The following is a 26,157-nucleotide window of genomic DNA, read 5'->3' on the forward strand; positions in this document are numbered from 1 at the left end:
ACAATTGTTATATGTTCTTCCTGGATGGATCCCTTGATCATTATGTAGTGTCCTTCCTTGTCTCTTGTAATAGTCTTTGCTTTGAAGTCTAATTTGTCTTATATGAGTATTGCTACTCCAGCTTTCTTTTTTTTTTTTCTTTTATTTTATTTTTTATTTTTTTTTGGGGGGGGGGTACACCAGGTTCAATCCAGCTTTCTTTTGACTTTCATTTGCATGGAAATCTTTTCCCATCCCCTTACTTTCAGTCTGCATGTTTCCCTAGGTTTGAAGTGGGTTTCTTATAGACAGCATATAGAAGGGTCTTGTTTTTGTATCCATTCAGCTAGTCTGTGTCTTTTGGTTGGAGTTATTTCTTAGATGAGGTGTGTCTAAAGACAAGATTTTCATGAAGAATACACTGATACGTGTTTTTAGCTTTTAGTATTTGAAAATCTCTTTATCTATATGAAAGGAGAATGAGTTAAGTATAAAAATCCTGGGCTACAAACTTTTGCTTCTCAAAATTTAGTAGACATTGTTTCTTTATTGTATTTTCAGGTCTCTGGTTACAAACACACTGACTCAACCCAAGCAACCTAAGCCAAAAACAAAAGGGTAAAAGGAGGATTTATTAATCCATATAAATGAGGAGAATGTTGAATCCACAAACTCTATTGGATCTTGTTAGAAATTCCTCTTAAATCTTCTTGGTGTTTTATGTGTGTTTTTAATCTTACCTTGTCATTGGTTGGCTTCATTTTCTTGGGCTCCTACTGTAAACAGGTTTCCACCATTCTTCTGTGGTTTACCTCCTTTTCTTTTTTCTTTTGCAACTTTTTTTTTAAAATTGAAGTATAGTTGATATACAATATTATGTAAATTACAGTATACAACATAGTGATTCACAGTTTTTAAAGGTTATATTCCATTTATAGTTATTATGAAATATTGGCTATATTCTCCATGCTGTGCAACATATTCTTGTAGCCTATTTATTTTATACATAGTAGTTTGTATCTCTTAATCGCCTACTGCTATCTTGTCCCTACCTGCTTCCAGAGGGTAACCACTGGTAACCACTACTTTGTTCTCTATATCTTTTTGTTTGTTTGCTTGTTTGTTTAGGCTGCATTGTGTCTTCATTGGTGGGCGTGGGCTTTTCTCTAGTTGTGTCAAGCAGGGACTACTCTTCATTGGGGTGTGAGGGCTTCTCATTGCAGTGGCTTCTCTTGTTGCTGAGCACAGGCTCTAGGTATGTGGGCTTCAATATTTGCGACATGTGGGCTCAGTAGTTGTGGCCCATGGACTTAGGTGCTCCATGGCAGGTGGGTTCTTCCTGGATCAGGGATTGAACCCATGTTCCCTGGATTGGCAGGTGTATTCTTAACCACTGCACCACCAGGGAAGTCCCTGTTTTCTGTATCTTTGAGTCTGTTTTTGTTGTATTCACTAGTTTCTTTTTTTTTTAGATTCAACATATAAGTGATACCATACAGTATTTATCTTTCTCTGACTTATTTCACTTAGCGTAATACCTTCCAAGTCCATCCATGTGTTGCAAAGGGCAAAATTTCATCTTTTATGGCCATGTAGTATTCCTTTGTGTGTGTGTGTGTGTCTCACAACTTGTTTATCCATTCTTCTGTTCATGGATACTTAGTTGCTTTCATACCTTGACAACTGTAAATAATTCTGCTACTAACACTGGGGTGCATGTGTTCTTTTGAATAAATGTGTTCATTTTTTTCAGATATATACCCAGGAGTAGAATTGCTGGCTCATATGGTAGTTCTATTTTTAGTTTTTTGAGAAAGCTCCGTAATGTTTTCCACAGTGGTTGCACCAATTTACATTCCCACCAACAGTGTACATGGGTTCCCTTTTCTCCACATCCTTGCCAATGTCTGTTTGTTTGTTTTGTTTTGTTTTGTTTTTGATGGTAGTCATTCTGACAGGTGTGAGGTGATATCTCATTGTGGTATTAACTTGCATTTTTCTGATGATTAATGATGTTGTGCATCTTTTCTTGTATTTTTTGGCCATCTGTATGTCTTCTTTGGAGAAATGTCTTCAGATCTTCAGCCCAATTTTTAATCTGATTGTTCATTTTTTTTATATTTATTTGTATACACTCTTTATATATTTTGGATATTTACCACTTATTGGCCATATAATTTGCAAATATTTTCTCCCATTGAATATGTTGTGGTTTCATTTTGTCGATTGTTTCCTTTGCTATGCAAAAGCTTTTAAGTTTAATTAGATCCTGTTTATTTTTGCTTCTATTTCTTTTACTTTAGGAGACAGAGTCAAAAAAATATTTTTATGATATATGTGAAAGAGTGTTCCACCTATGTTTTCTTCTAGGAGTTTCATGGTTTCTGGTTTTATATTTAGGCCTTTAATCCATTTTGAGTTTATTTTGTGTATGTTGTTAGAGAATGTTCTAATCTCATTCTTTTACATGTAGCTGTCCAGTTTTCTCAGTTTTCTCTTTCTTATTAAAGAGACTTTCTTTTCTTCATTGTATATTCTTGTGTCCTTTGTTGTTAATTAATTGACCATAGGTGCATGGGTTTATTTCTGGGCTCTCTATTCAGTTCTATTGAGCTATGTGTCTGTTTTTGTGCCAGTACTGTGCTGTTTTGACTACTGTAGCTTTGTGGTACAGTCTGAAGTCAGGGAGAGTGGTTCCTCCAGCTCTGTTCTTTCTCAAGATCATTTTGGCAATTCAAGGTCTTTTATGTTTTCATACAAATTTTAAAATTATTTATTCTGGGCTTCATAGATGGTGCAGTGGTTGAGAATCCACCTGCCAATGCAGGGGACACGGGGTCGATCCCTGCTCCAGGAAGATCCCACATGCCGTGGAGCAACTAAGCCCGTGCGCCACAGCTATTGAGCCAGCACTCTAGAGCCCGTGAGCCACAACTATTGAGCCCATGTGCTGCAACTACTGAAGCCCATGCACCTAGTGCCTGTGCTCTGCAACAAGAGAAGCCACGGCAATGAGGAGCCTGGGCACCACAATGAAGAGTAGCCCCCACTCACTGCAACTAAAAAGAAAGCCCGTGCACAGCAAAAAAGACCCAACACAGCCAATTAAATAAATAAATAAATAAATTTATAAAAAAAAATCATTTGTTTTAGTTCTGTGAAAAATGCCCTTGGTACTTTGAGAGGGACTGCATTGAATCTGTAGATTGCCCTGGACAGCATGGTCATTTTAACAACACTGCAATCCATGAATATGGTACATCTCTCCATTTGTTTCTGTTGTCTTCAGTTTCTTTCATCATGCCTTATAGTTTTTTGAGTATAGGTTCTTTTACCTCTTTCGTAGGTTTATTCCTAGGTATTTTATTCTTTTTGATGCAATGATATATGTTCTCTTTCTGATAGTTTGTGGTTGGTATATAGAAATGCAACAGATTTCTGTATTTTAATATTGTATCCTGCAAGTTTACCGAATTCATTGATGAGCTCTAGTTATTTTCTGGTGACATCTTTAGGATTTTCTCTGTATGCTCTCATGTCATCTGCAAACAATGGCAGTTTTATTTCTTCCTTTCCAGTTTAGATTACTGTTATTTCTTCTTGTCTGATTGCTCTGGCTAGGATTTCCAATACTATGTTAAATAAAAGTGGCAAGAGTGAGCATCTTTGTCTTGTTCCTGATCTAAGAGGAAATGCTTTCAGGTTTTCACTGTTGAGTATGATGTTAGCTGTGGGTTTGTCATATATGTTAAGGTGAGGTATGCTCTGTCTATGTCTAGTTTCTGGAGAGTATTTTTTTTTTATCATAAATGGATATTGAATTTTTTTCAAAAGCTTTTTCTGCATCTATTGAGATGGTCATATGTTTTTTATTCTTTGGGTTGTGAATGTGGTATATCACATTGATTGATTTGAGGATATTGAAAAATTCTTGCATTCCCTGGGATAAATTCCATTTGATCATAGTGTATGTTCCTTTTATTGTATCATTGGCATTCAGTTTGCTACATTTTGTTGAAGATATTTGCATCTATGCTAATCAGTGATACTGGCTTGTAATTTTTTTTGTGTATGTGTGTGGTATCTTTGTCTGGTTTTGGTATGAAGGTGATGCTGGCCTTGAATGAGTTTGGCAGCATTCCTTCCTCTGCAATTTTTTGTAATAGTTTGAGGAGGATAGGTGTTAATTCTTCTATAAATGTTTTGTGCAACTCACCTCTGAAGCCATCTGGTCCTGGACTTTTGTTGGGAGTTTTTAAATTACTGATTCAACTACTAGCAATTGGTCTCTTCATATTTTCTATTTCTTCCTGGTTCAATCTTGGGAGATTGTACATTTCTAAGAATGTGTCCATTTCTTATAGATTGTCCATTTTATTGGCATATAATTGTACTTAGTAGTCTCTTAGGATCCTTTGTATTTCTGTGGTATCAGTTATAACTTCTCTTTTATTTCTGATTTTATTGATTTGCGCCCTCTCTTTTTTTCTTGATGAGTCTGGCTAAAGGTTTATCAATTTTGTTTATCTTTTCAAAGAACAAGCAATTAGTTTCATTGATCTTTTCTTTTGTTTTCTTTTTGTCTATTTCATTTATTTCTGCTCTGATCTTTATGATTTCTTTCTACTGACTTTGGATTTTGTTTGTTCTTCTTTTTCTAGTTCCTTTAGGTATAAGGTTAGATTATTTATTTGTGATTTTTCTTGTTTTCTGAGGTAATCTTGCATTGCTATAAATTTCCCTCTTAGAACTGCTTTTGCTGCATCCCACAGATTTTGGATCATTGTGTTTTTGTTTTCATTTGTCTCCAGGTATTTTTTTACTTCCTCTCTGGTTTCTTCAGTGATCCATTGGTTGTTTTGTAGCCTATTGTTATCCTCAATGTGTTTCTGTTTTTTGAAGTTTTTTTTTCCTTGCAGTTGATTTCTAATCTTATAGCATGTGCTCAGAAAAGGTAATTTATATGATTTCAATTTTCTTAAATTTACTGAGGATTTTTTGTGGCCTAGCATGTGATCTATCCTGGAGAATGTTCCATGTGCTCTTATAAAGACTGTATTATATTGCTTTTGGATGAAATGTTTTATATATATATATAATATATAATTAATATATATTATATATATTTTTATATATTAATATATATATTAAGGTCATCTGGTATAACTTGTCATTTAAGGAGGGTGTTTCTTCCTCACTGCCTGGATTGAAGAGGAGAGGTTTCTTTCTCTGTGTATATGTATTGACATCCTGGGTAAGAGCAATAGTTAGCTTTGTTTAGGTCACATATCTGCTTCATGGACCAATTGTCATTTGCCAGGGAAATGTCAAACTATAATTGGCCACCCCTAGCTCACTTGCCCACATTTTTTTTTAATTTATTTATTGGCTGTGTTGGGTCTTCATTGCTGTGTGCAGGCTTTCTCTAGTTGTGGTGAGTAGGGGCTACTCTTCATTGCAGTGGCTTTTGTTGTTGTGGAGCATGGGCTCTAGGCACATGGGCTTCAGTAGTTGTGGCATGTGGGCTCAGTAATTGTGGCTCATGGGCTCTAGAGCACAGGCTCAGTAGTTGTGGTGTATGGGCTTAGTTGCTCCATGGCATGTGGGATATTCCTGGGCCAGGGATTGAACCTGTGCCCCCTGCGTTGGCAGGCGAATTGTTAAACTACTGTGCTACCAGGGAAGTCCCTTGCCCACATTTTTAGTCAGAAAACCCCAAAGTAGATGAGAAGCTTGCTGAGAATACAAAACAATAGCTATCTGGGCCCACTATAAATACTTTTTGTGTGTTTACTGTTGAAGAGACCAATGAATTTTTTTCCTTTTCAGATAACTTGTTTATTTTTCTACTTGGCAACTTGTTAGTAGAAAACATCTTTCTTTTGAAGATGTACTTTAATGTCATTCTTTTTTATTGGAGGAGGGAACAATTCTGTATGGTATATTTGAAAGTTGCTAAGAGAGTAGATTGTAAAAGTTCTCATCCCAAGGGAAAAACAGCTTTTTTACAAATATATGAGGTAATGGATAATAACTAAACTTATTGTGGTAATCAGTTCACAATATGTACATATCTCAAGTCATTATGCTGTGTACCTTAAACTCATACAGTGTTGTATGGCAACTATATCTCAATAGAAGTGGAAGGTAAAAAGGGGGAGATGGGCTTTAGGAATATGTTGAACCCTTTCATTCCTCTTGTATAATTTCATTTTTAGCTCAAACATTTTCTGGTATATCTCTGATTATGGCTTAATTTTGGTTATTCTCTATTCTAATACAAATAATCTTTATTTTACCTTTTTTGTTGTTTTCTATATGGATCTATCTTTTCTCTCATTGTTTGCATCTTTTGATCCTTTTCCTCTATATTTTGATGGCACTTTCCAAGTTTTTCCTTTAAAATACTGGAAATCAAAGCAACCTCAAATATCGGCGACCTATATGGAGGCTTTTCATTCTGGAAATGCACTGAGTTTTTGAGTTGGGAAAAGGTTTATCTTCAAAATATTTCATAGTTCAGGCAGGAGTACAGATACTGATCTATCAAAGTAGATGTTGGCCCAATCAGATCAACCTCAGACTATAAAGAACTAATACAGATAGGAACCTCAGGTGAATGTCAGCCCTGAAGTCAAATGGTGGATGACAGAGTAAAAATCTTCCTTTTTTTCCCCCAGGCACTCTGAAAATGGAAGTTTTATGAGGCTGAGACTTAAGATTTCCTCAATTCAGTTTCATAAATCTTAAAATCAGTGGAGGTTCTGCCTTATTTATGGTATATGGTAAACTGTGACCACATTTCCTTGTTTTTCTGGAGAAAATACTTATTTCATTTACTTGTTGTATTAGTTTCCTAGAACTCTAGTAAAAAAGTACCATAAGCTAGGTGGCTTCTTGAAAGAACAGAATTTTATTCTTTCACAGCTCTGGAAGCTAGTAGTCTCAAATCAAGGTGCTGGCAGGACCAAATTCCTCTGAAGCCTCTATGGGAGGGTCCTTCCTTCCCTCTTCTGGCTTCTCTTAGCCCCAAACATTTATTGGTTTGTGGCAGCATATCTCCAATCTCTGCTTCTATCTTCATATGGCTGTCTGTGTATTTCTGTGTCTTCTTATGGCATTCTCCATATGTGTTTTGTGTCCAAATTTTCCTCTTCTCAGAAGGATAGCAGTCATATTGGATTAAGGCCCACTTCTAATGACCTTACCTTGATTAAATCTGCAAAGGCCCTATTTTTCAATTAGGCCACCTTCACAAGTATTGAGGGTTAGGACTTCAACATATCTTTGGGATTCAGCCCATAGCTCTTGTTTTCTTCTTTTTCTGTCTAATCAATCCTGAACACTCTACCAGTTATCCATGTGGCCTCTCAAGATTTTGTTTCTTCAAGTTTTCCATGAATTTCAACTATGCTATGTTGCCATTATGCCTGGGGCATAGTTATCTTCCTGGGATCTCCCTATACAATGATCCTGAGAGTTTACTTTGCCTCTCTACTATTTCTCCTATCCTATAGCTTTATCTTTCTTATTTTGGTGGAAGTGATCATCCATTAGTGTCCTGAGGAAGCAAACATGGTATAGAAATTGAGATTGAAAATGTTTTTATTCCATCTTCACATACAATTGGTAGTTTGAGCTGGCCAGGGAATTCTAGGTTGGACATTTCTTTTTCTGGCATAATTCTATTATAGTTCTGGTTTTCAGTATTGTTTTGAGAATCATTCTTGTTCCTAGTCTTTTATTAATGAACAATTTTTTCTCTGTGGAGGTTAGAGGGATCTTCTCCTTATCCTCAGTGTCTTGAAATTTCATGATCATGTACCTTGGTTTAGGTTTTTGTCCATGTATTATGCTAGAACATGGTGGATTCTTTCAACCTGGAAATATAAATACTTAGGTTTGGGGAGTTTTTTTCATATTCTTTCACTGATAATCTCCTCCTCTCTGTTTTTTTTCTCCTTTTTCTGGAACATCTATTATTTGCATAGTGGAATTCCTATACCACCCCTCTCAATTTCTTATCTTTTTATTTTTTTATTTTTTATTTATTTTATTTATTTATTTATTTTATTTTTTTGGGGGTACACCAGGTTCAATCATCTGTTTTTATACACATATCCCCGTATTCCCTCCCTTCCTTGACTCCCGCCCCCCGAGTTCCCCCCACCCTCCCCGCCCCAGTCCTCTAAGGCATCTTCCATCCTCGAGTTGGACTCCCTTTGTTATACAACAACTTCCCACTGACTATTTTACACTTGGTAGTATATATATGTCTGTGCTACTCTCTCGCTTCGTCTCAGTTTCCCCTTCACCCCCCGCCCCCTCCCATACCCCGAGTTCTCCAGTCCATTCTCTGTATCTGCATCCTTGTTCTTGTCACTGAGTTCATCAGTACCATTTTTAGATTCCGTATATGTGAGTTAGCATACAATATTTGTCCTTCTCTTTCTGACTTACTTCCCTCTGTATGACAGATTGTAGTTCTATCCACCTCATTACATATAGCTCCATCTCATCCCTTTTTATAGCTGAGTAATATTCCATTGTATATATATGCCACATCTTCTGTATCCATTCATTTGTTGATGGGCATTTAGGTTGCTTCCATGTCCTGGCTATTGTAAATAGTGCTGCAATAAACTTATGGTACAAGTTTCTTTTGGGATTATGGTTTTCTTTGGGTATATGCCCAGGAGTGGGATTACTGGATCATATGGTAGTTCTATTTGTAGTTTTTTAAGGAACCTCCAAATTGTTTTCCATAGTGGCTGTACCAACTTCCATTCCCACCAACAGTGCAGGAGAGTTCCCTTTTCTCCACACCCTCTCCAACATTTGTGGTTTCCAGATTTTGTGATGATGGCCATTCTCATTGGTGTGAGGTGATACCTCATTGTGGCTTTGACTTGCATTTCTCTGATGGTTAGTGATGTTGAGCATCTTTTCATGTGTTTGTTGGCCATGTGTATGTCTTCTTTGGAGAAATGTTTATTTAGGTCTTCTGCCCATTTGTGTATTGGGTTATTTGCTTTTTTGGTATAAAGCTTCATGAGCTGCTTGTATATTTTGGAGGTTAATCCTTTGTCCATTGTTTCATAGGCAATTATTTTTTCCCATTCTGAGGGTTGCCTTTTAGTCTTGTTTATGGTTTCTTTCGCTGTGCAAAAGCCTTTAAGTTTCATGAGATCCCATTTGTTTATTCTTGATTTTATTTCCATGATTCTAGGAGGTGGGTCAAAAAGGATCTTGCTTTGATGTATGTCATAGAGTGTTCTGCCTATGTTTTCCTCTAGGAGTTTTATAGTGTCTGGCCTTACATGTAGGTCTTTAATCCATTTGGAGTTTATTTTTGTGTATGGTGTTAGGAAGTGTTCTAATTTCATTCTTTTACATGTTGCTGTCCAATGTTCCCAGCACCACTTATTGAAGAGGCTTTCTTTTTTCCATTGTATATTCGTGCCTCCTTTGTCAAAGATAAGGTGCCCATATGTGTTTGGGCTTACTTCTGAGTTCTCTATTCTATTCCATTGATTGTCCTTTCTATTTTTGTGCCAGTACCATACTGTCTTGATCACTATGGCCTTGTAGTATAGTTTGAAGTCAGGAAGCCTGATTCCACCAACTCCATTTTTCCTTCTCAAGATTGCTTTGGCTATTCGGGGTCTTTTGCGTTTCCATACAAATCATAAGATTTCTTGCTCTAGTTCTGTGAAAAATGCCATTGGTAATTTGATCGGGATTGCATTGAATCTGTAAATTGCTTTGGGTAGTACAGTCATTTTCACGATGTTGATTCTTCCAATCCAGGAACATGGTATGTCCCTCCATCTGTTTGTGTCGTCTTTGATTTCTTTCATCAATGTCTTAAAGTTTTCTGCGTACAGTCAATTTCTTATCTTTAAAATAATCTTATTATCCTTTTGTTCTACTCTCTGGGAGATTCCCTCAGTTTTATCTTCCACATCTTATACTGAAGATTTTGCATTACTGCTATAATATTTTTTTAATGTAGAAGAGCTCCTTTTTATTCTCTGGATGCCACTTTATAATATCGTACTTGTTTCATGTTTGCCATATCTTATAATGTTAATTAGCTGTTCTTGAAGCTTTCTTTTACTACTGTAGTCTGTTTCCTGCACAATGTATCCTTCCTTCTTTCATCTTGCCTCTCTTTCCTTCTTCTCCCCTCCCCTCATCTATTCTCTTCTCCCTTCCCTCCCTCCCTCCCTTCCATTCCTATCTGTTGCGTTTGTTTCTTTCTCTCTTTCTCTATCTACTCATATTTAAGATTGTGGGTTTAAAAAGTTGATTGGCCTCTCTAATTCCTGCATAGAGCTTGTCACCTGTGAAATTCATTGTAGGGTGATTTTGCTGAGCCTTTTACATGTATCAGCAACATTAGCTCTTTCCTTTTGGACTGCAGAGAGCAAAATCTTTCAATCTCTTGTCTGGAGGATAAAAGCCTCTTAGTGTTGGGAGTCTCAGTACCACTTATTTTTAGCACGGTACCTTTCCCTTCAACTTCAGGAAATTCCTCAGAGAAGAAGCCATCTGTAATATCTTTTTCATAGAAAAATCCTACAGTCTTTTGCTTGAGTTGGAGTAAAGCAATTACAAGAAGTAGGAGAGTAGATCTGGGAATTTGACTACCTTCTTTTTTATGTAAATATAGCATTCATAGAAGGAGAGTATGCATAGTTTAAAAAAAAATAAATGAACACTCTTGTGCTCTCCCACCATGCAAACAATGAAATAGAACATTATAAATACCGTCCCTCCCGAAACCCAAGGAGTCTCACTATGATTCCATTAACCCTCTCCCATAAATAATGACTATCCTGAGATTTGTGCCATTCATTCCTCTACTTTTATTTTTATTTTTTTCTATTTATTTATTTATTTATTTATTTTAAATTTATTTCTGTTGGCTGAGTTGGGTCTTCATTACTGCACGTGGGCTTTTTCTACTTGCGGAGAGCAGGGGCTACTCTTCGTTGAGGTGCTCAGGCTTCTCAGTGTGGTGGCTTCTCTTGTTGTGGAGCACAGGCTCTGGGTGCGCAGGCTTCAGTAGTTGTGGCACACGGGCTCAGTATGTGTGGCACACAGGCTTAGTTGCTCCTCGGCATGTGGGATCTTCCTGGACCAGGGATCGAACCCATGTCTCCTGCATTGGCAGGTGGATTCTTAACCACTGTGCTACCAAGGAAGTAGCTCTTTTTATTTTTATAACTAGCATCTTTACTAAATCTTTCATTCCATGAGCATCATATATTTCCTGATTTATTTATGTGTTCCTCAATATTTTTCAATAAAGTTTTATTATTTTAACCAGAGTGACCTTGTATGTTTTCGTTAAACACATTCCTAAGTACGTTATATTATTTGATGCTGTGGTAAATTATGTCTTTTTAAAATTACATTTTTAACTTTTTGTTTATAGTGTATAGAAATACAAATGATTTGTTTATATTTGTGTATAGCCAGAACCCTGCTAAATCTTATTAATGTTAATGTATATGTGTGGAGTCTTTTGGATTTTCTGTGTAGACAATCATATCATCTGTGAAGAATAACAATTTTTTTCTTCCATGAGAATTGTCCTTTATTGTCCTGGATAAGACCTCCAGTACAATGTATTTCTTATTTGAGATCTTAAGGGAAATTGTTTTAAAAGTTTCACTGTTAAGCTTAAAGCTTGTGCAACTTATTTTATAGGTAACTTGTATTAAGCAGGATAACCTGTGGTAAGAAACAACTAAAAAAAATTTAGCAGCTAAAACAATAAAAGTTTATTTCTTGCTCATGCTATACCTCCTTTGGGTTGACTTAGGACCCTTCTCATAGAGCAGCCCCCATCTTGAATATTGCTAGAAATTATGCCAGTGAAAAAAAATAAAGCTCTGGAATGTCTTCTTACATTGGAAATTAAATCTTCTGGCCTGTAAGTGACATTCATTACTTCTGCTGAAAACTCATTGGCCAGACTCACATGACCTTACTGAATCAGAAGGGAACCAGGAGGTACATCTTCTCCAAGGAAAATAAAAAATCTTTGAGAAACAATACTCAGGGCTACCAACATCCTTTACTAGGTTGAGAACTTCCCCTATTTCTAGTTTGCTATGATGTGAATATGATTTTTATTAAATTTTTCTTCTGCATCTAATGGGTTCATACTTCTGTGTTGAGAGCCTTTTTTCTCTCTGCTCTTTGATGCTATCATTCCACTGACTTCTCACTTACATATTGCTGTTGGGACTCTTCTATTGGCCTAATTGTCATTTCCTTGTAAATTATAGGTATGCAGGAAAGGGTTAAATCTTCAGGCCTGCAAATTGCCAAGGTCCTCAGGCCTATCTTGTGGTGAGGCTCCTGGGAGATGACCTCTGAGCCCTTGGAGTATCCTGCCTGAAAACAGTGTTTTTGTATGTCCTGAGCCAGGCCAGACAGTTTATGCTAACAAGTGATTTATGGTAAACACCTGTTTTTGTTGACTGAGGTTTTGGGCCACCTTGTGTCAGTTTGACCTCTGGGGGACTGGGGTCTGAGTGGCTGAGGTCAGTCATGCAGGCACTGCATGCTTATGTGACTGACTCCAAATAGAAACCCTGATGCCAAAGCTCACTGAGCTTCCCTGGTTGGCAGTGCTTTGCTCATGGGAGAAATTTATGTTCTCCATGTGACTTTAACTATGAGCGGACAACTGGAAGCTTATCCTCCTGAAATCAGCTTTGTATGCCTTTTCTTCTGGACTCCACCCTATGTGCATTTTCCTTTTGCTGATTATCTTATTTTAATTTTTTAAAGATAATTAATTATTTGTATTGAAGTAGAATTGATTTAAAATATTATATCATGCATACATTTGTATACACAGTGATTCAGTATTTTTGCAGACTATACTCCATTATAAGTTATTGTAAGATAATGGCTATAGTTCCTGTGCTATACGATATATCCCTGTTGCTAATCTATTTTATACATAGTAGTTTTTATCTGTTAATCCAGCCACCTAATTTGTCCCTCTCCCCTACCATCTCTACTTTGATAACCACAGGTTTCTTTTCTATATCTGTGAGTCTATTTCTGTTTTGTATATATATTCATTTGTATTATTTTTTTTAGATTCTACATATAAGTGATGTCATAAAGTATTTGTCTTTCACTGTCTGACATTTCATGAAGCATAATATTCTCTAGGTTCATCCATATTGCTGCAAATGACAGAATTTCATTCTTTTTTATGGCTAATGGTCCATTTATATACATATAAACTGCATCTTCTTTATCCATTTGTCTTTTTTAAAATTTATTTACTTATTTATTCATTTATTGGCTACATTGGGTCTTTGTTGCTGTGTACGGGTTTTCTCTAGTTGTGGCAAGTGGGGGCTACTCGTCATTGCAGTGTGCAGGCTTCTCACTGTGGTGGCTTCTCTTGTTGTGGAGCACAGGTTCTAGGCGCGTGGGCTTCAGTGGTTGTGGCTTGTGGACTCAATAGTTGTGGCTCATGGGCTCTAGAGCACAGACTCAGTAGTTGTGGTGCATGGGTTTAGTTGCTCCTCAGCATGTAGCATCTTCCCGGACCAGGGATCGAACCCGTGTCTCCTGCATTGGCAGGTGGATTCTTAACCACTGCACCACCAGGGAAGTCCTATCCATTTGTCTGTTGATGGAGTCTTCGGTTGCTTACATGTCTTGGATATTGTAAATAGTGCTGCCATGAACATTGGGGTGCATGTACGTATCTTTTCAAATTAATGTTTTCACTTTTTCTGCATATATACCTAGGAATGGAATTGCTGGATCAATTTATTGATTTTTATTTATTGGCTGTGTCGGGTCTTCATTGCTGTGTGCAGTCTTTCTGTAGCTGTGGAGAGTGGGGGCTACTCTTTGTTGCGGTGCCCAGGCTTCTCATTGCAGTGGCTTCTCTTGTTGCAGAGCATGGGCTCTAGGTGTGTGGGCTTCAGTAGTTGTGGCTCATGGGCTCTAGAGCACAGGCTCAGTAGTTGTGGCACATGGGCTTAGTTGCTCCATGGCATGTGGGATCTTCCTGGACTAGGGCTTGAACCCATGTCCTCTGCATTAGCAGGCAGATTATTAACCACTGTGCTACCAGGGAAGCCCTGGAATTGCTGGATCAAATGGTAGTTCAATTTTTAGTTTTTTGAGGAACCTCCATGCTGTTTTCCATAGTGGCTGCATCAATTTACATTCCCACCACCAGTGTACAAGGGTTTCCTTTTCTCCACATCCTCTCCAACATTTGTGTTTCACATACTTTCTGATGATAGCCATTCTGACAGATGTGAGGTGATACCTCATTGTTCAATTTGCATTTCTCTAATAATTAGCTATGATGAGCATCTTTTCATGTGCCTGTTAGCCATCTGTATATGTTCTTTGGAAAAATGTTGATTTAGGTCTTCTAGCCATTTTTTGATTGGATTGTTTGTTTTTATTGATATTGAGTTGTATGAGCTGTTTATGTAGTTTAGGTGTTAATTTTGTTCCTAGGTATTTACTCCCATTCTGTAGGTTGTGTTTTCATTTTGCCTACAGTTTCCTTTACTATGCGAAAGCTTTTAAGTTTAATTAGGTCCTGTTAGTTTATTTTTGCTTCTATTTCTTTTGCCTTAGGAGACAGAGTCAAAAAATATTGTTACCATTTATGTGAAAGAGTATTCTACCTTTGTTTTCTTCCAGGAGTTTTATGGTATCTGGTCTTACATTTAGGCCTTTGATCCATTTTGAGTTAATTTTTGCAAATGGTGTTAGAAAATATTCCAATTTCATTCTTTTACATGTAGCTGTCCAATTTTCCCCAGAACCATTTATTGGAGAGATTGTCTTTTCTCCACTGTATATTCTTGTGTCCTTTGTTGTAGATTGATTGACCATAGTTGTGTGGGTTTATTTCTGGCCTTATTCTGTTCCATTGATCTATGTATCTGTTTTTGTGCCAGTACTCTGCTGTTTTGATTATTGTAGCTTTGTAGTATAGTCTGAAGTCTGGACGCGTTATACCTCCAGCTTTGTTCTTTTTTCTCAAGACTATTTTGGCAACTTGAGGTCTTTTTGTAGTTCCATATGACTTTTAGGATTATTTGTTCTAGTTATGTGAAAAAAAAGTCATGTTTATTTTGATAGGAATTGCATTAAATCTGAAGACTACTTTGGGTAGTATGGCCATTTTAAAAATTAATTCTTCCAATTCAAGAGCATGGGATATCTTTCCATTTCTTTGTATCATCTTCAGTTTCTTTCATCAGTGTTTTCTAGTTTTTAGAGTATAGGTCTTTCACCTCCTTGGTTCATTTTGTTCCTAGGTATTTTATTCTCTTTGATTTGATTTTAAACAAGATTGTTTCATTCTTACTTTCTCTTTCTGTTATTTCATTATTAGTGTATAGAAATGCAAAAGATTTCTGTATATTAATCTTGTATCATGCAACTTTACTAAATTCATTTATTATTGCTAATAATTTTGGGGTGGAGGCTTTAGGATTTTCTATACAAAGTATCATATTACTTCTCTCCCAGTTTGGATACTTTTTATTTGTTTTTCTTACCTTATTGCTGTGGCTAGGCCTTCTATTACTGTGTTAAATAGAATTGGTGAGAGTGGGCATCTCTGTCTTGTTTCTGACTTTAAAGACTTTCAGCTTTTCAGCATTGAGTATGATATTAGCTGTGGGCATGTCATAAATGGCTTTCATTAAGTTGAGAATGTGTTCCCTCTGTATCCACTTTGATGAGAGTTTTTATCACAAATGGATGTTGAATTTTGTTCAATGTTTTTTCTGTGTCTGTTGAGATTATCACATGATTTTTATCCTTCCTTTTGTCACTATGGCACATCACACTGATTGATTTATGAATGTTGAGCTGTCCTTGTGACCCTAGAATAAATCTAACTTGATCATGGTATGTGGTCCTTTTTATATATTGTTGGATTTGGTTTGCTAATATTTTGTTGAAGAGTTTTGCATCTATATTCATAAAAGATATTGGCCTATAATTTTCTTTTTTTAGTAGTGTCTTTGTCTGGTTTTGGTATCAGGGCAATGATGGCCTTATCAAATGTATTTGGGAGTGTTCTTCCTTCTTCAGCTTTTTGGAATAGTTTGAGAAAGATGGGTATTAGTTCTTCTTTACATGTTTGGTAGAATTCCCTTGTGAAGCTCTCTGGTCCTGGACTTTTGTTTGCTGGGAATTTTTTTAAGTTACAGATTCTATTTCACTGCTATTGATTGGTCTGTTTAAATTATTGGTTTCGTTTTGGTTCAGTCTTGGTAGTTCATATGCTTCTATAAATTTGTCAAATTCCTCCAGATTGTCAAATTTGTGGGCATACTAACTGTTTTACTTATTTCCTCTCTAATCTTAATTATTTCCTTCCGTCTAGTGACTTTGGGCTTTGTTCTTTTTTTTCTAATTCTTTTTTTTTTAATTAATTAATTAATTTATTTTATTGGCTGTGTTGGGTCTTAGTTGCTGCACACGGGCTTTCTCTAGTTGCGGCCAGCGGGGGCTGCTCTTTGTTGTGATGTGTGGGCTTCTCATCGCAGTGGCTTCTCTTATTGTAGAGCACGGGCTCTAGGCACGTGGGCTTCAGTAGTTGCAGCACATGGGCTCAGTAGTTGTGGCTCATGGGCTCTAAAGCACACACTCAATAGTTGTGACACACAGGCTTAGTTGCTCTGAGTCATGTGGTATCTTCCTGGGGCAGGGATCAAACCCATGTCCCCTGCATTGGCAGGTGGATTCTTACCCACTGCGCCACCTAGGAAGTCCTTTTTCTAATTCTTTTAAGTGGAATGTTAGGCTGTTTGAGATTTTTCTTGTTTCTTGAAGAAGACCTGTATTGCTGTAAAACTTCCCTCTTAGAAATGTTTTTGCTTTATCTCATAGATTTGGGGAACTTTTGATTCCATTTCATTTGTCTTGAGGTATTTTTTGGTTTTCTCTTTGACTTCAGCATGTTGTTTAGTCTCCATGTGCTTGTTCTTTTCCCATTTTTCTTTCTGTAATTGATTTCTATTTACATACCATTGTGGTTGGGAAAAAAAGCATGATATAATTCCCATCTCCTTAAATTTGTTGAGGCTTGTTTTGTGGCCCTGTATGTGACTTATGCTGGAGCACTTTCTATATGCACTTGAAAAGAATATGTATTTTGCTGTTTTTGGATTTAATGTCCTGTAGATACCTGTTAAGTACAACTCGTCCATTGGGTCATTAAAACCACTGTTTCTTTATTGATTTTCTATCTGGATGATCTGTCCATTGATGCCAGTGGGTTGTTAAAGTCCCCTACTATTATTATATTATTGCCAGTTTCTCCCTTTATGTCTGTTAGTATCTGCTTTGTATATTTAGGTGCTCCTGTATGGGTGCATATATGTTAATGAATATAATATCCTCTTCTTGTACTGATTCCTTTATCATTATAAATGATATTTAATCTTTGTCTTTTGTTATAGCCTTTGTTTCAAAATTGATATTGTCTGATATGAGTATTACTACCCCTGCATTCTTGTTGTTTTTGTTTGCATGAAGTATATTTTCTATCTCCTCACTTTCAGTGTGTGTGTGTCTTTAGCCATGAAGTGAGCCTCAGGTAGGCAGCATAATAAAGAGTCTTTTTAATCCAATCACCCACCCTATGTCTTTTGGTTGGAGCATTTAGTCCATAGACACATAAAGTAATTATGGTAGGTATGTACTTATTGCCATTTTATTACTTTTTTTCAGTTCTGTTATTTCTTCTTTTTCTTTTTGTTCCTCTGTTCATTTCTTCTTTTTGTTTCTACCATGGCAGTTTGATGATTTTCTTTAGTAGTGTACTTGGGTACATTTCTTTTTGGTTTCTCTTTATCTCCTGTAGGTTTTTGATTTGTGGTTACCATAGAAATAGTATTGACCCATAATTATATCTACTTATTTTAAACTTGTATTCATTTAAGTTCAAACATATGCTAAAAGATCTACATTTTTTACTCCCCCCTCAACATTTTGTGTTTTTGATGTCATATTTTACATCTTCATGCTTAGCCTCTTGCTGGTAATTATTGTTGTAGTTGCTTTTACAATTTTTTGTCTTTCAGTCTGCACACTGGCTTATATAAGTCATCTTCAATCCTTATTATATATCTGCCTTTCCTAGTGGAATATTCTCTTTCCTCCAAATTCTTACTTCTTTTCCATTTAGAGACCTTTCAACATTTCTCTTAGAGTAGATTTAATATTGATGAATTGAATGAAGGTTTTTCCTTGTTTGAGAAACTGTTTATCTCTCCTTCTATTCCAAATGATACTCTTGCTGGGTACCTTTGAGTATCTTTGGTTGCAGGTTTTTCCCTTTCAGGACTTTGAAAATATAATGCAGCTCCCTTCTGGCCTGCAAAGTTTCTGCACAAAAATCAAGGGATAGCCAAATGGGGATTCCCTTGTATATGACTCTTTGTTTTTCTCTTGCTGCCTTTGGAATTCTCTCTTTATCTTTAACTTTTGCCATTTTAAGTATGATGTGTCCTCCTATGGGTCTGTTTGGATTCATCTTGTTTGGGACACTCTGTGGTTCTTATACCTGGATGTATGTTTCCTTCTTTAGATTTGTGAAGTTTTCAGCCTTAATTTCTTCAAATACATCTTCAGTTCCCTTTACTCTCTCTTTTCCTTCTGGAACCCCTGTAATGTGAATGTTGTAACACTTAATATTATCCTAAAGATTTCATAGATTGCTTTTGATTTTTTTCATTTTTGTTTCTTTCTGCTGTCCTGATTGGATGATTTACATTATTTTATCTTCCAGGTCACTTATGCATTCTCCTGTATCACTTAGTCTGCTATTCATTCCTTCTAGTGTGTTTTTTTATTTCAACTATAGAATTTTTCATTTCTGATGAGGTTTTTTTTTAAATATTTTCTATTTCCTTGTTAAAATTATCAGTGCTTAGATCAATTGTTTTTCCTGGTTCAGTTAACATTTTTATTACCAATGTTTTGATTTCTTTTTCTGGTAACTTGCTTATATCTGTTTGTTTGTTTGCTTGTTTGTTTCAGGGTTTTTATCTTGCTCTTTCAATTGAGGGCAGTTTATCTGCCTTTTCATTTTACGTAACCTTCTCTGCTTCTATGAATTTAAGTGAAACAGTTCCCTGTATGGTCTTGAAGGGGTGTTCTTACATGGGAGTTTCCCTTTGTAGAATGTATGTTCTCAATGCCTTTGGTGGGAGGGCTGGATTTGATATGGACACCAGTCACACCTTTCATCAGTGTTTGCTGGCAGCTGTCACCTTGGAAAGGGTGGGGCTGGAGATGGAGGAACTAGAACTTGCACAGGCTGTGAGGCAGGACTTCCTCTCTACTGAGTGGCTGTCACAACCCTGTCAGGTGGGTTCTGATCCCAAGTTGCTGGAGTAGAAGCCCTGAGGGTTGGGCTCATGCTGGCTCTGTTCCCTTTCATTGTGTGTTTTTCCTTCTCGTCGTACCAGGACCTTTGCCCCAAAGGAGGGCTTGTGTGCCTACAGAGGTCCAGTGCTCTGCCTATGTTCATCACATTTTTCCCCAGGTCATGACTGCTCCAGATATAGTGCTGTGGTGTGGCATGGAGTGAGTAGGGCCAGAGAGTTCACTCAGCTTGGGCTAAGGTATACAACGAGACAGTCGCGGGGAAACCCAGTGGCTGTGCTGCTGTTAGAAGTCTGGGCTGCTTCTGGGGCACTGGTTGAGTAAGCAGCAGCAGTTGCCACTGCTACCCCACTTGGCCTCTGCCCCAGAACCAGGTCACTTCTGCATCCAAAGGCAGAGTCTTTTCCCCTGTGCTGGCTGCCCTAGATCCAGTGCCATGCTGTGGCATGGAGTGAGCTGGGCTGGAGCATTCACTTGAGTCAAGTTGGGGAGTACTGTGAGGCTGTTGTGGGAAACCTAGCAGCCATTGGGGCAGACCTGTCTTCCTTACCTGGGGGCAAGCCAGCACTTGCGCACTCCTTCTGAGTGAAGTCTAGGTTTCTCCAACCTTTCTACCTCTCCCAGTGCTTCTCCAACCAGCCAAAGGGGCTGAATGAGTAGATTCTCCCAAGAATGCTCTGGTACTGTTCAGTATCAGAAGCATGGAAAATGAATGCTGGGCAGGAAAATTGCAGATGTCCACCTCAGAGGATGAGATGAATTTTACATTAGAAGAGGTTTCTGTATAATCTTTATTTAAAATAGGAGCCTTTCATAAATATGTATCTCTACTTCTGAGTTCTAAGAGACAAAATATGTCACATTTGAGAGATACAGTATTTCTTTATTCTGCAGATGGTCTGCTTGATGGAATATTGTCAAAATTAACTGAAAAATCCCTATCAAATTATCAATGGCATTTTCCACAGCCCCTTTGGTACTTACTTTTTTGTTGTTATAATGAATTTTTAGGAGGATGTGTAATTTATTTTGTCCGTCATTTCTGCTTAAAACTATTCTGAGCTGAATCTTGAAGAAGACTCTGACACTGACCTTGACCCCGATCATTTATTTTGTGGCTCTTATTTGATGAGAATCCTATGGGCCTAAATTGGGGATCTTATCCTCCTAAGATTTGTATCTGTTTCTACTACAAAAGATGTAGCTAGGGTTGAGTATTAATCTGGGGCCACTTGCCCCTTTAACGATTCTGGTTTTGTGTCAGAATCTCAGGTTCAGCATTCCCTTCTTCCTGTTGGCCCATTTGCGGTGTCCTTGTCTGAGCCAGTCACTATGTCTAGGGGCATGGAATATATTGATTGGCTATGCTGAGTCTTGTGACTATGTTGGTGCCCAGAAGTGTTATCAGTGGTGCTGGGAAAACTGGACAGCTACATGTAAAAGAGTGAAATTAGAACATTCTCTAACACAGTTCACAAAAATACACTCCAAATGGATTAAAGACCTAAATGTAAGACCAGATACTATAAAATTGCTAGAGTAAAACATAGGCAGGATACTCTTTGACATAAGTCGCAGTAGATCTTTTTGGATCCGTCTCTTAGAGTAATGGAAATAAGAACAAAAATAAACAAATGGGACCTAATTAAACTTGAAAGCTTTTGCACAGCAAAGGAAACCATAAACAAAACAAAGAGAAAACTTACAGAATGGGAGAAGACATTTGCAAACAATGTAACCGATGAGGGATTAATCTCCAAAATATACAAATAGCTCATGCAGCTCAGTATCAAAAAAACCAAACAACCCAATCAAAAAATAGGCAGAAGAGAGGATAGGATTAAGATAGCGGAGTAGGAGGACATGTGCTCGCTCACTCCCTCTTGCAAGAGCACCAGAATTACAACTAACTACTGAACAATCTTCGACAGAAAGACACTGGAACTCACCAAAAAAGACATCCCACATCCAGAGACAAAGGAGAAGTCACAATGAGATGGTAGGAGGGGCGCAATCGCGTTAAAATCAAATCCCATAAATGCTGGTTGGGTGACTCACAAACTGGAGAACACTTATACTGCAGAAGTCCACCCGCTAAAGTGAGGGTTCTGAGCCCCACATCAGGCTTCCCAACCTGGGAGTCCAGCAATGGGAGGAGGAATCCCCAGAGAATCAGACTCTGAAAGCCAGCGGGATTTGATTGCAGGACCTCCACAGGACTTGTGGAAACAGAGACTCCACTCTTGGAGGGCACACAAAAAATGTGCTCACCAGGACCCAGGGGGAAGGAGCAGTGACCCCATAGGAGACTGAACCAGACCTACCTGCTGGTGTTGGAGGGTTGCCTGCATAGGTGGGGGGGCAGCTGTGGCTCACCGAGGAGGCAGGGGCACTGGCAGCAGGAGTTTTGGGAAGTGCTTATTGGTGTGAGCCTTCCCAGGGTCCACCATTAGCCCCACCAAAGAGCCTGTGGGCTCCAGCACTAGGTGGCCTCGGGCCAAACATCCAACAAGGTGTGAACACAGCCCCACCCATTAGCAGACAAGCAGATTAAAGCTTTACTGAGCTCCACCCACCCAGCCCAACCCACCATCACTCCCTCCCATCAAGAAGCACACAGGAGGCTCCTAGATAGCTTCCTCCACAAGAGGGCAGACAGCAGTATCAAGCAGTATCAGCAGTATTTCATCTTGTGGAACTGAAAATCATAGCCACAGAAAGATAGAGAAAATGAAAAAGCAGAGGACTTTGTACCAGATGAAGGGACAGGATAAAGCCCCAGAAAAACAACTAAAGGAAGAGGAGATAGGCACCCTTCCAGAAAAAGAATTCAGAATAATGATAGTGAAGATGATCCAAGACTTTGAAAAAAGACTGGATGCAAAGATCGAAAAGTTTACCAAAGACCTAGAAGAATTAAAGAGCAAACAAACAGAGATATGCAACACAATAACTGAAATGAAAAGTACACTAGAAGGAACCAATAGCAGATTAACTTGAGGCAGAAGGGCAAATAAGTGACCTGGAAGACAGAATGGTGATCATCACTGATGCAGAAAAGAATAAAGAAAAAAGAATGAAAAGAACTGAAGACAGCCTAAGATACCTCTGGGACAATGTTAAGCACACCAACATTCGCATTATAGGGGCCCCAGAAGGAGACGAGAGAGAGAAAGGACCTGAGAAAATATTAAAAGAGATTACAGTTCAAATGGGAAAGGAAATAGCTACCCAAGTCCAGGAAGCACAGAGTCCCAGGCAGGATAAATCCAGGGAGAAACACACCAAGACATGTATTAGTCAAGTTGACAAAAATGAAAGACAGAGAAATGTTATTAAAAGCAACAAGGGAAAAACAACAGATAACAAACAAGGGAACTCCCATAAGGTTAACAGCTGATTTCTCAGCAGAAACTCTGCAAGCCAGAAGGGAGTGGCATGATATATTTCAAGTGATGAAAGGAAAGAACCTACAACCAAGAATACTCTACCGAGCAAGGATCTCATTCAGATTCTATGGAGAAATCAAAAACTTTACAGACAAGCAACAGCTAAGAGAATTCAGCACCACTAAACCAGCCCTACAACAAATGCTAAAAGAACTTCTCTAAGCAGGAAACATAAGAGAAGAAAAGGACCTACAAAAACAACAACAAAACAATTAAGAAAATGGTACTAGGAACATACATATCGACAATTACCTTGAATGTAAATGGACTAAATGCACCAACCAGAAGACAAAGACTGGCTGAATGGATACAAAAACAAGACCCATATATATGCTGTCTACAAGAGACCCACTTCGGACCTAGGGACACATGCAGACTGAAAGTGAGGGGATGGAAAAAGATATTCCATGCAAATGAAAATCAAAAGAAAGCTGGAGTAGCAATACTCATATCAGATAAAATAGACTTTAAAATAAAAAATGTTACAAGAGACAAGAAAGGACATTACATAAAGATCAAGGGATCCATCCAAGAAGAGGAGATAACAATTATAAATATATATGCAGCCAATGTAGGAGCACCTCAATACATAAGACAAATGCTAACAACTATGAAAGAGGAAATGCAAGGCAGAAATAGAGACACAGGTGTAGAGAACAAACACATGGACACCAAGTGGGGAAAGCAGGGAGGGTTGGGGGGGAATGAATTGGGAGATTGGGATACCAAATTGTATACTCTAAATATATGCTGTTTATTGTCTGTTAACTGTATCTCAATAAAAGTTCTTAAAAAAAAATAGGCGGAAGACCTGAACAGACATTTCTCCAAAGAAGACATACAGGTGGCCAAGAAGCGCATGAAAAGATGCTCAACCTCGCTAATTACAGAAATGCAAATCAAAACTACAGTGGAACCCTTCTACACTGTTGGTGGGTACAGCCACTATGGAGAACAGTATGGAGGTTCCTTTAAAACAAACAAACAAAAAACCCCACTAAAAATGGAGCTACCATATGATCCTACAATTCCACTGCTGGGCATATATCTAGAGAAAACTATAATTTGAAAATATACATGCACGCCAGTGTTCATTGCAGCACTGTTTACAACAGCCAAGACATGGAAGCAACCTAAATGTCCATAGATAGATGAATGGATAAAGAAGATGTATATTCATACAATGGAATATTACTCAGCCACAAAAAAGAATGAAATAATGGCATTTGCAGCAACATGGATGGACCTAGAGATTATCATACTAAGTGAAGTAATTCAGATAAAGACAAATGTCATACGATATCGCTTATATGTGGAATCTAAAAAAATTGATGCAAATGAACTTATTTATAAAACAGAAATAGAGTCACAGATGTAGAAAACAAACTTATGGTTACCAATGTGGAAAAAGGGAGGTGGGGGAGGGATAAATTAGGAGGTTGGGATTAACATATACACACTACTATATATAAAATAGATATCAACAAGGACCTACTGTATGGTACAGGGAAGTATACTCAATATTTTATAATAACCTATAAGGGAAAAGAATCTGAAAAGGAATATATATATATCTATATGTATATCTGAATCACTGTACTGTACACCTGAAACTAACATGATATTATAAATCGACTATACTTCAATTTAAAAAAAAAGTTATAGAAGTAACCACTAGAAAGACTAAACATTAATGCTGTGGGGAAAGGGATGTAAAATGGTATGAAAAGGTTATTTAATTTAATCCAATTATAGAAGAAATAAATATTCTTCATAAAATTTCAAAAAAAGTTAACTGAGTTGAGAAATCAAGGAAATCTAGTGTTTAACTCCAACTTAAATTTAAATTTATGTTTTAATTCAGTAAATCCTGTAAACTTTTTCTCCCACTTTCAAGTGCTTGAATCTCAACTCTATCTTTACTTTCTGTTTTAAAATAAGTTATCCAACCTCTCTGGACCTAAGTTTCCTTGTTTTACAAGTGGGAATAATATAATCTACTTTGCTGGTTCTTATGAATATTAAATAAGCAAATGTTTTAAAACCAATTACGTAGTGTCTGGAGTGAAGTAAACATTTCATAAATGCTTTCTATTGTTAATATCTATGAAATATATGGATACTGAGACAATTTGCCTTTGAAATAAAACAATCTACAGATATAGTACCTCGAAAAATTATGCAATATCTGCTTTTTTCTTTTTCAGATTCCTTCGAATACATCAGAAATATGTTGTATTATTAAAGCATCACCAGGAACAAGACAAGTGGAAAGTAAAGGTGTTATTGTAAAGAAGAAATACTCTCTTCCTAAAGATACTTCTCAAGGTATTGTAGTATGAATGCAGAACCTACTTTTTAGAAGATATAAAACATTTTTCATTGTAAATTACTTATGTACACAGGAAGTTCAGTTATAAGTTGTATTCTGAGAGTTCTTGCATAAAGTGGAAATGGTGAAATTATAAAAAAAAAAAAAAAAAAGCTTGGTCAGGTTTCAGAACCTGAGTAAAATAGTTTTTTGAAAGTCAGATGCTTCATCTCTTGAAAAATTAGCTTATGCCATTTATTTAAAGTGTGTTTATCTAGGATACTTCCTCTTATAACTATCTGAAATTTAATGCTGTTGGGTTTCATATTTAGTAGATATTTCATTTTTAAAGATATGGAGATATTTTTGCGTTCACTTAACGTTGGTTGAGCACTTCCTCTGTGAAAGGCACCTTATTATATCTTCTTTATTTCACACTATTACTTTATGATGACAGGATGTATATTCTATCCTCATTTTATATATTAAGAATCTGAGGCTTAAAGTATTATAGCATGAAATTTGTCGAAGATCACACTGCTTCCAGGTGGTGGAGAGGATTTCAATCTTTAAAGGCTTCTAAACTCCAAGCTTAGGTTTTTCTGTACTTCCCTTATGGCATATCAGGCAGAATGTCTAATTACTCAATGGAGCTTGGGAACCTTTGAAAGGTAAGCAGGCAGTGAAGCAACTGAAACTTAATAAGTTCTGTATAACTTGATCCTTGTCCCTGTTTCCTCCATAGAACGTGCCTTGAGCACTCCTGAAGTCCACAGAGATCTTTTTCTCTAAATTCGTTAACTCCTTAATTCAATGACACTCATTTGACACTTAATAATATACTACTACCTGACATAATTTACAATGCTGACTTTTCATATTCTTTGGGTTATGAAGTTTTAAAGGAAAGAAACCACATAATAGACTTCTTTCTATCTCTATGTCTGATAGCTGTAGCACAGTGGTAGGGAACAGTAGATGCTGTATCAGTCAGAG

At 37.2% G+C, this 26,157-nt stretch overlaps 1 protein-coding gene across 1 annotated transcript in view; it reads left to right on the forward strand.

The window, feature by feature from the left end:
- The window catches only part of MEIKIN (meiotic kinetochore factor), a 121,837-nt gene extending 96,645 nt beyond the window's left edge, over positions 1–25,192 (forward strand). Inside the window, exon 12 of the mRNA XM_057701133.1 lies at positions 25,058–25,192. Within this exon, the coding sequence (XP_057557116.1) occupies positions 25,058–25,192 (135 nt within the window). The remainder of the gene's footprint in view (positions 1–25,057) is intronic.
- The last annotated feature ends 965 nt before the right edge of the window (positions 25,193–26,157 follow it).

This window comes from Hippopotamus amphibius, chromosome 1, assembly GCF_030028045.1.
Source record: "Hippopotamus amphibius kiboko isolate mHipAmp2 chromosome 1, mHipAmp2.hap2, whole genome shotgun sequence".
In the NCBI taxonomy this organism is placed as follows: Eukaryota; Metazoa; Chordata; class Mammalia; order Artiodactyla; family Hippopotamidae; genus Hippopotamus; species Hippopotamus amphibius.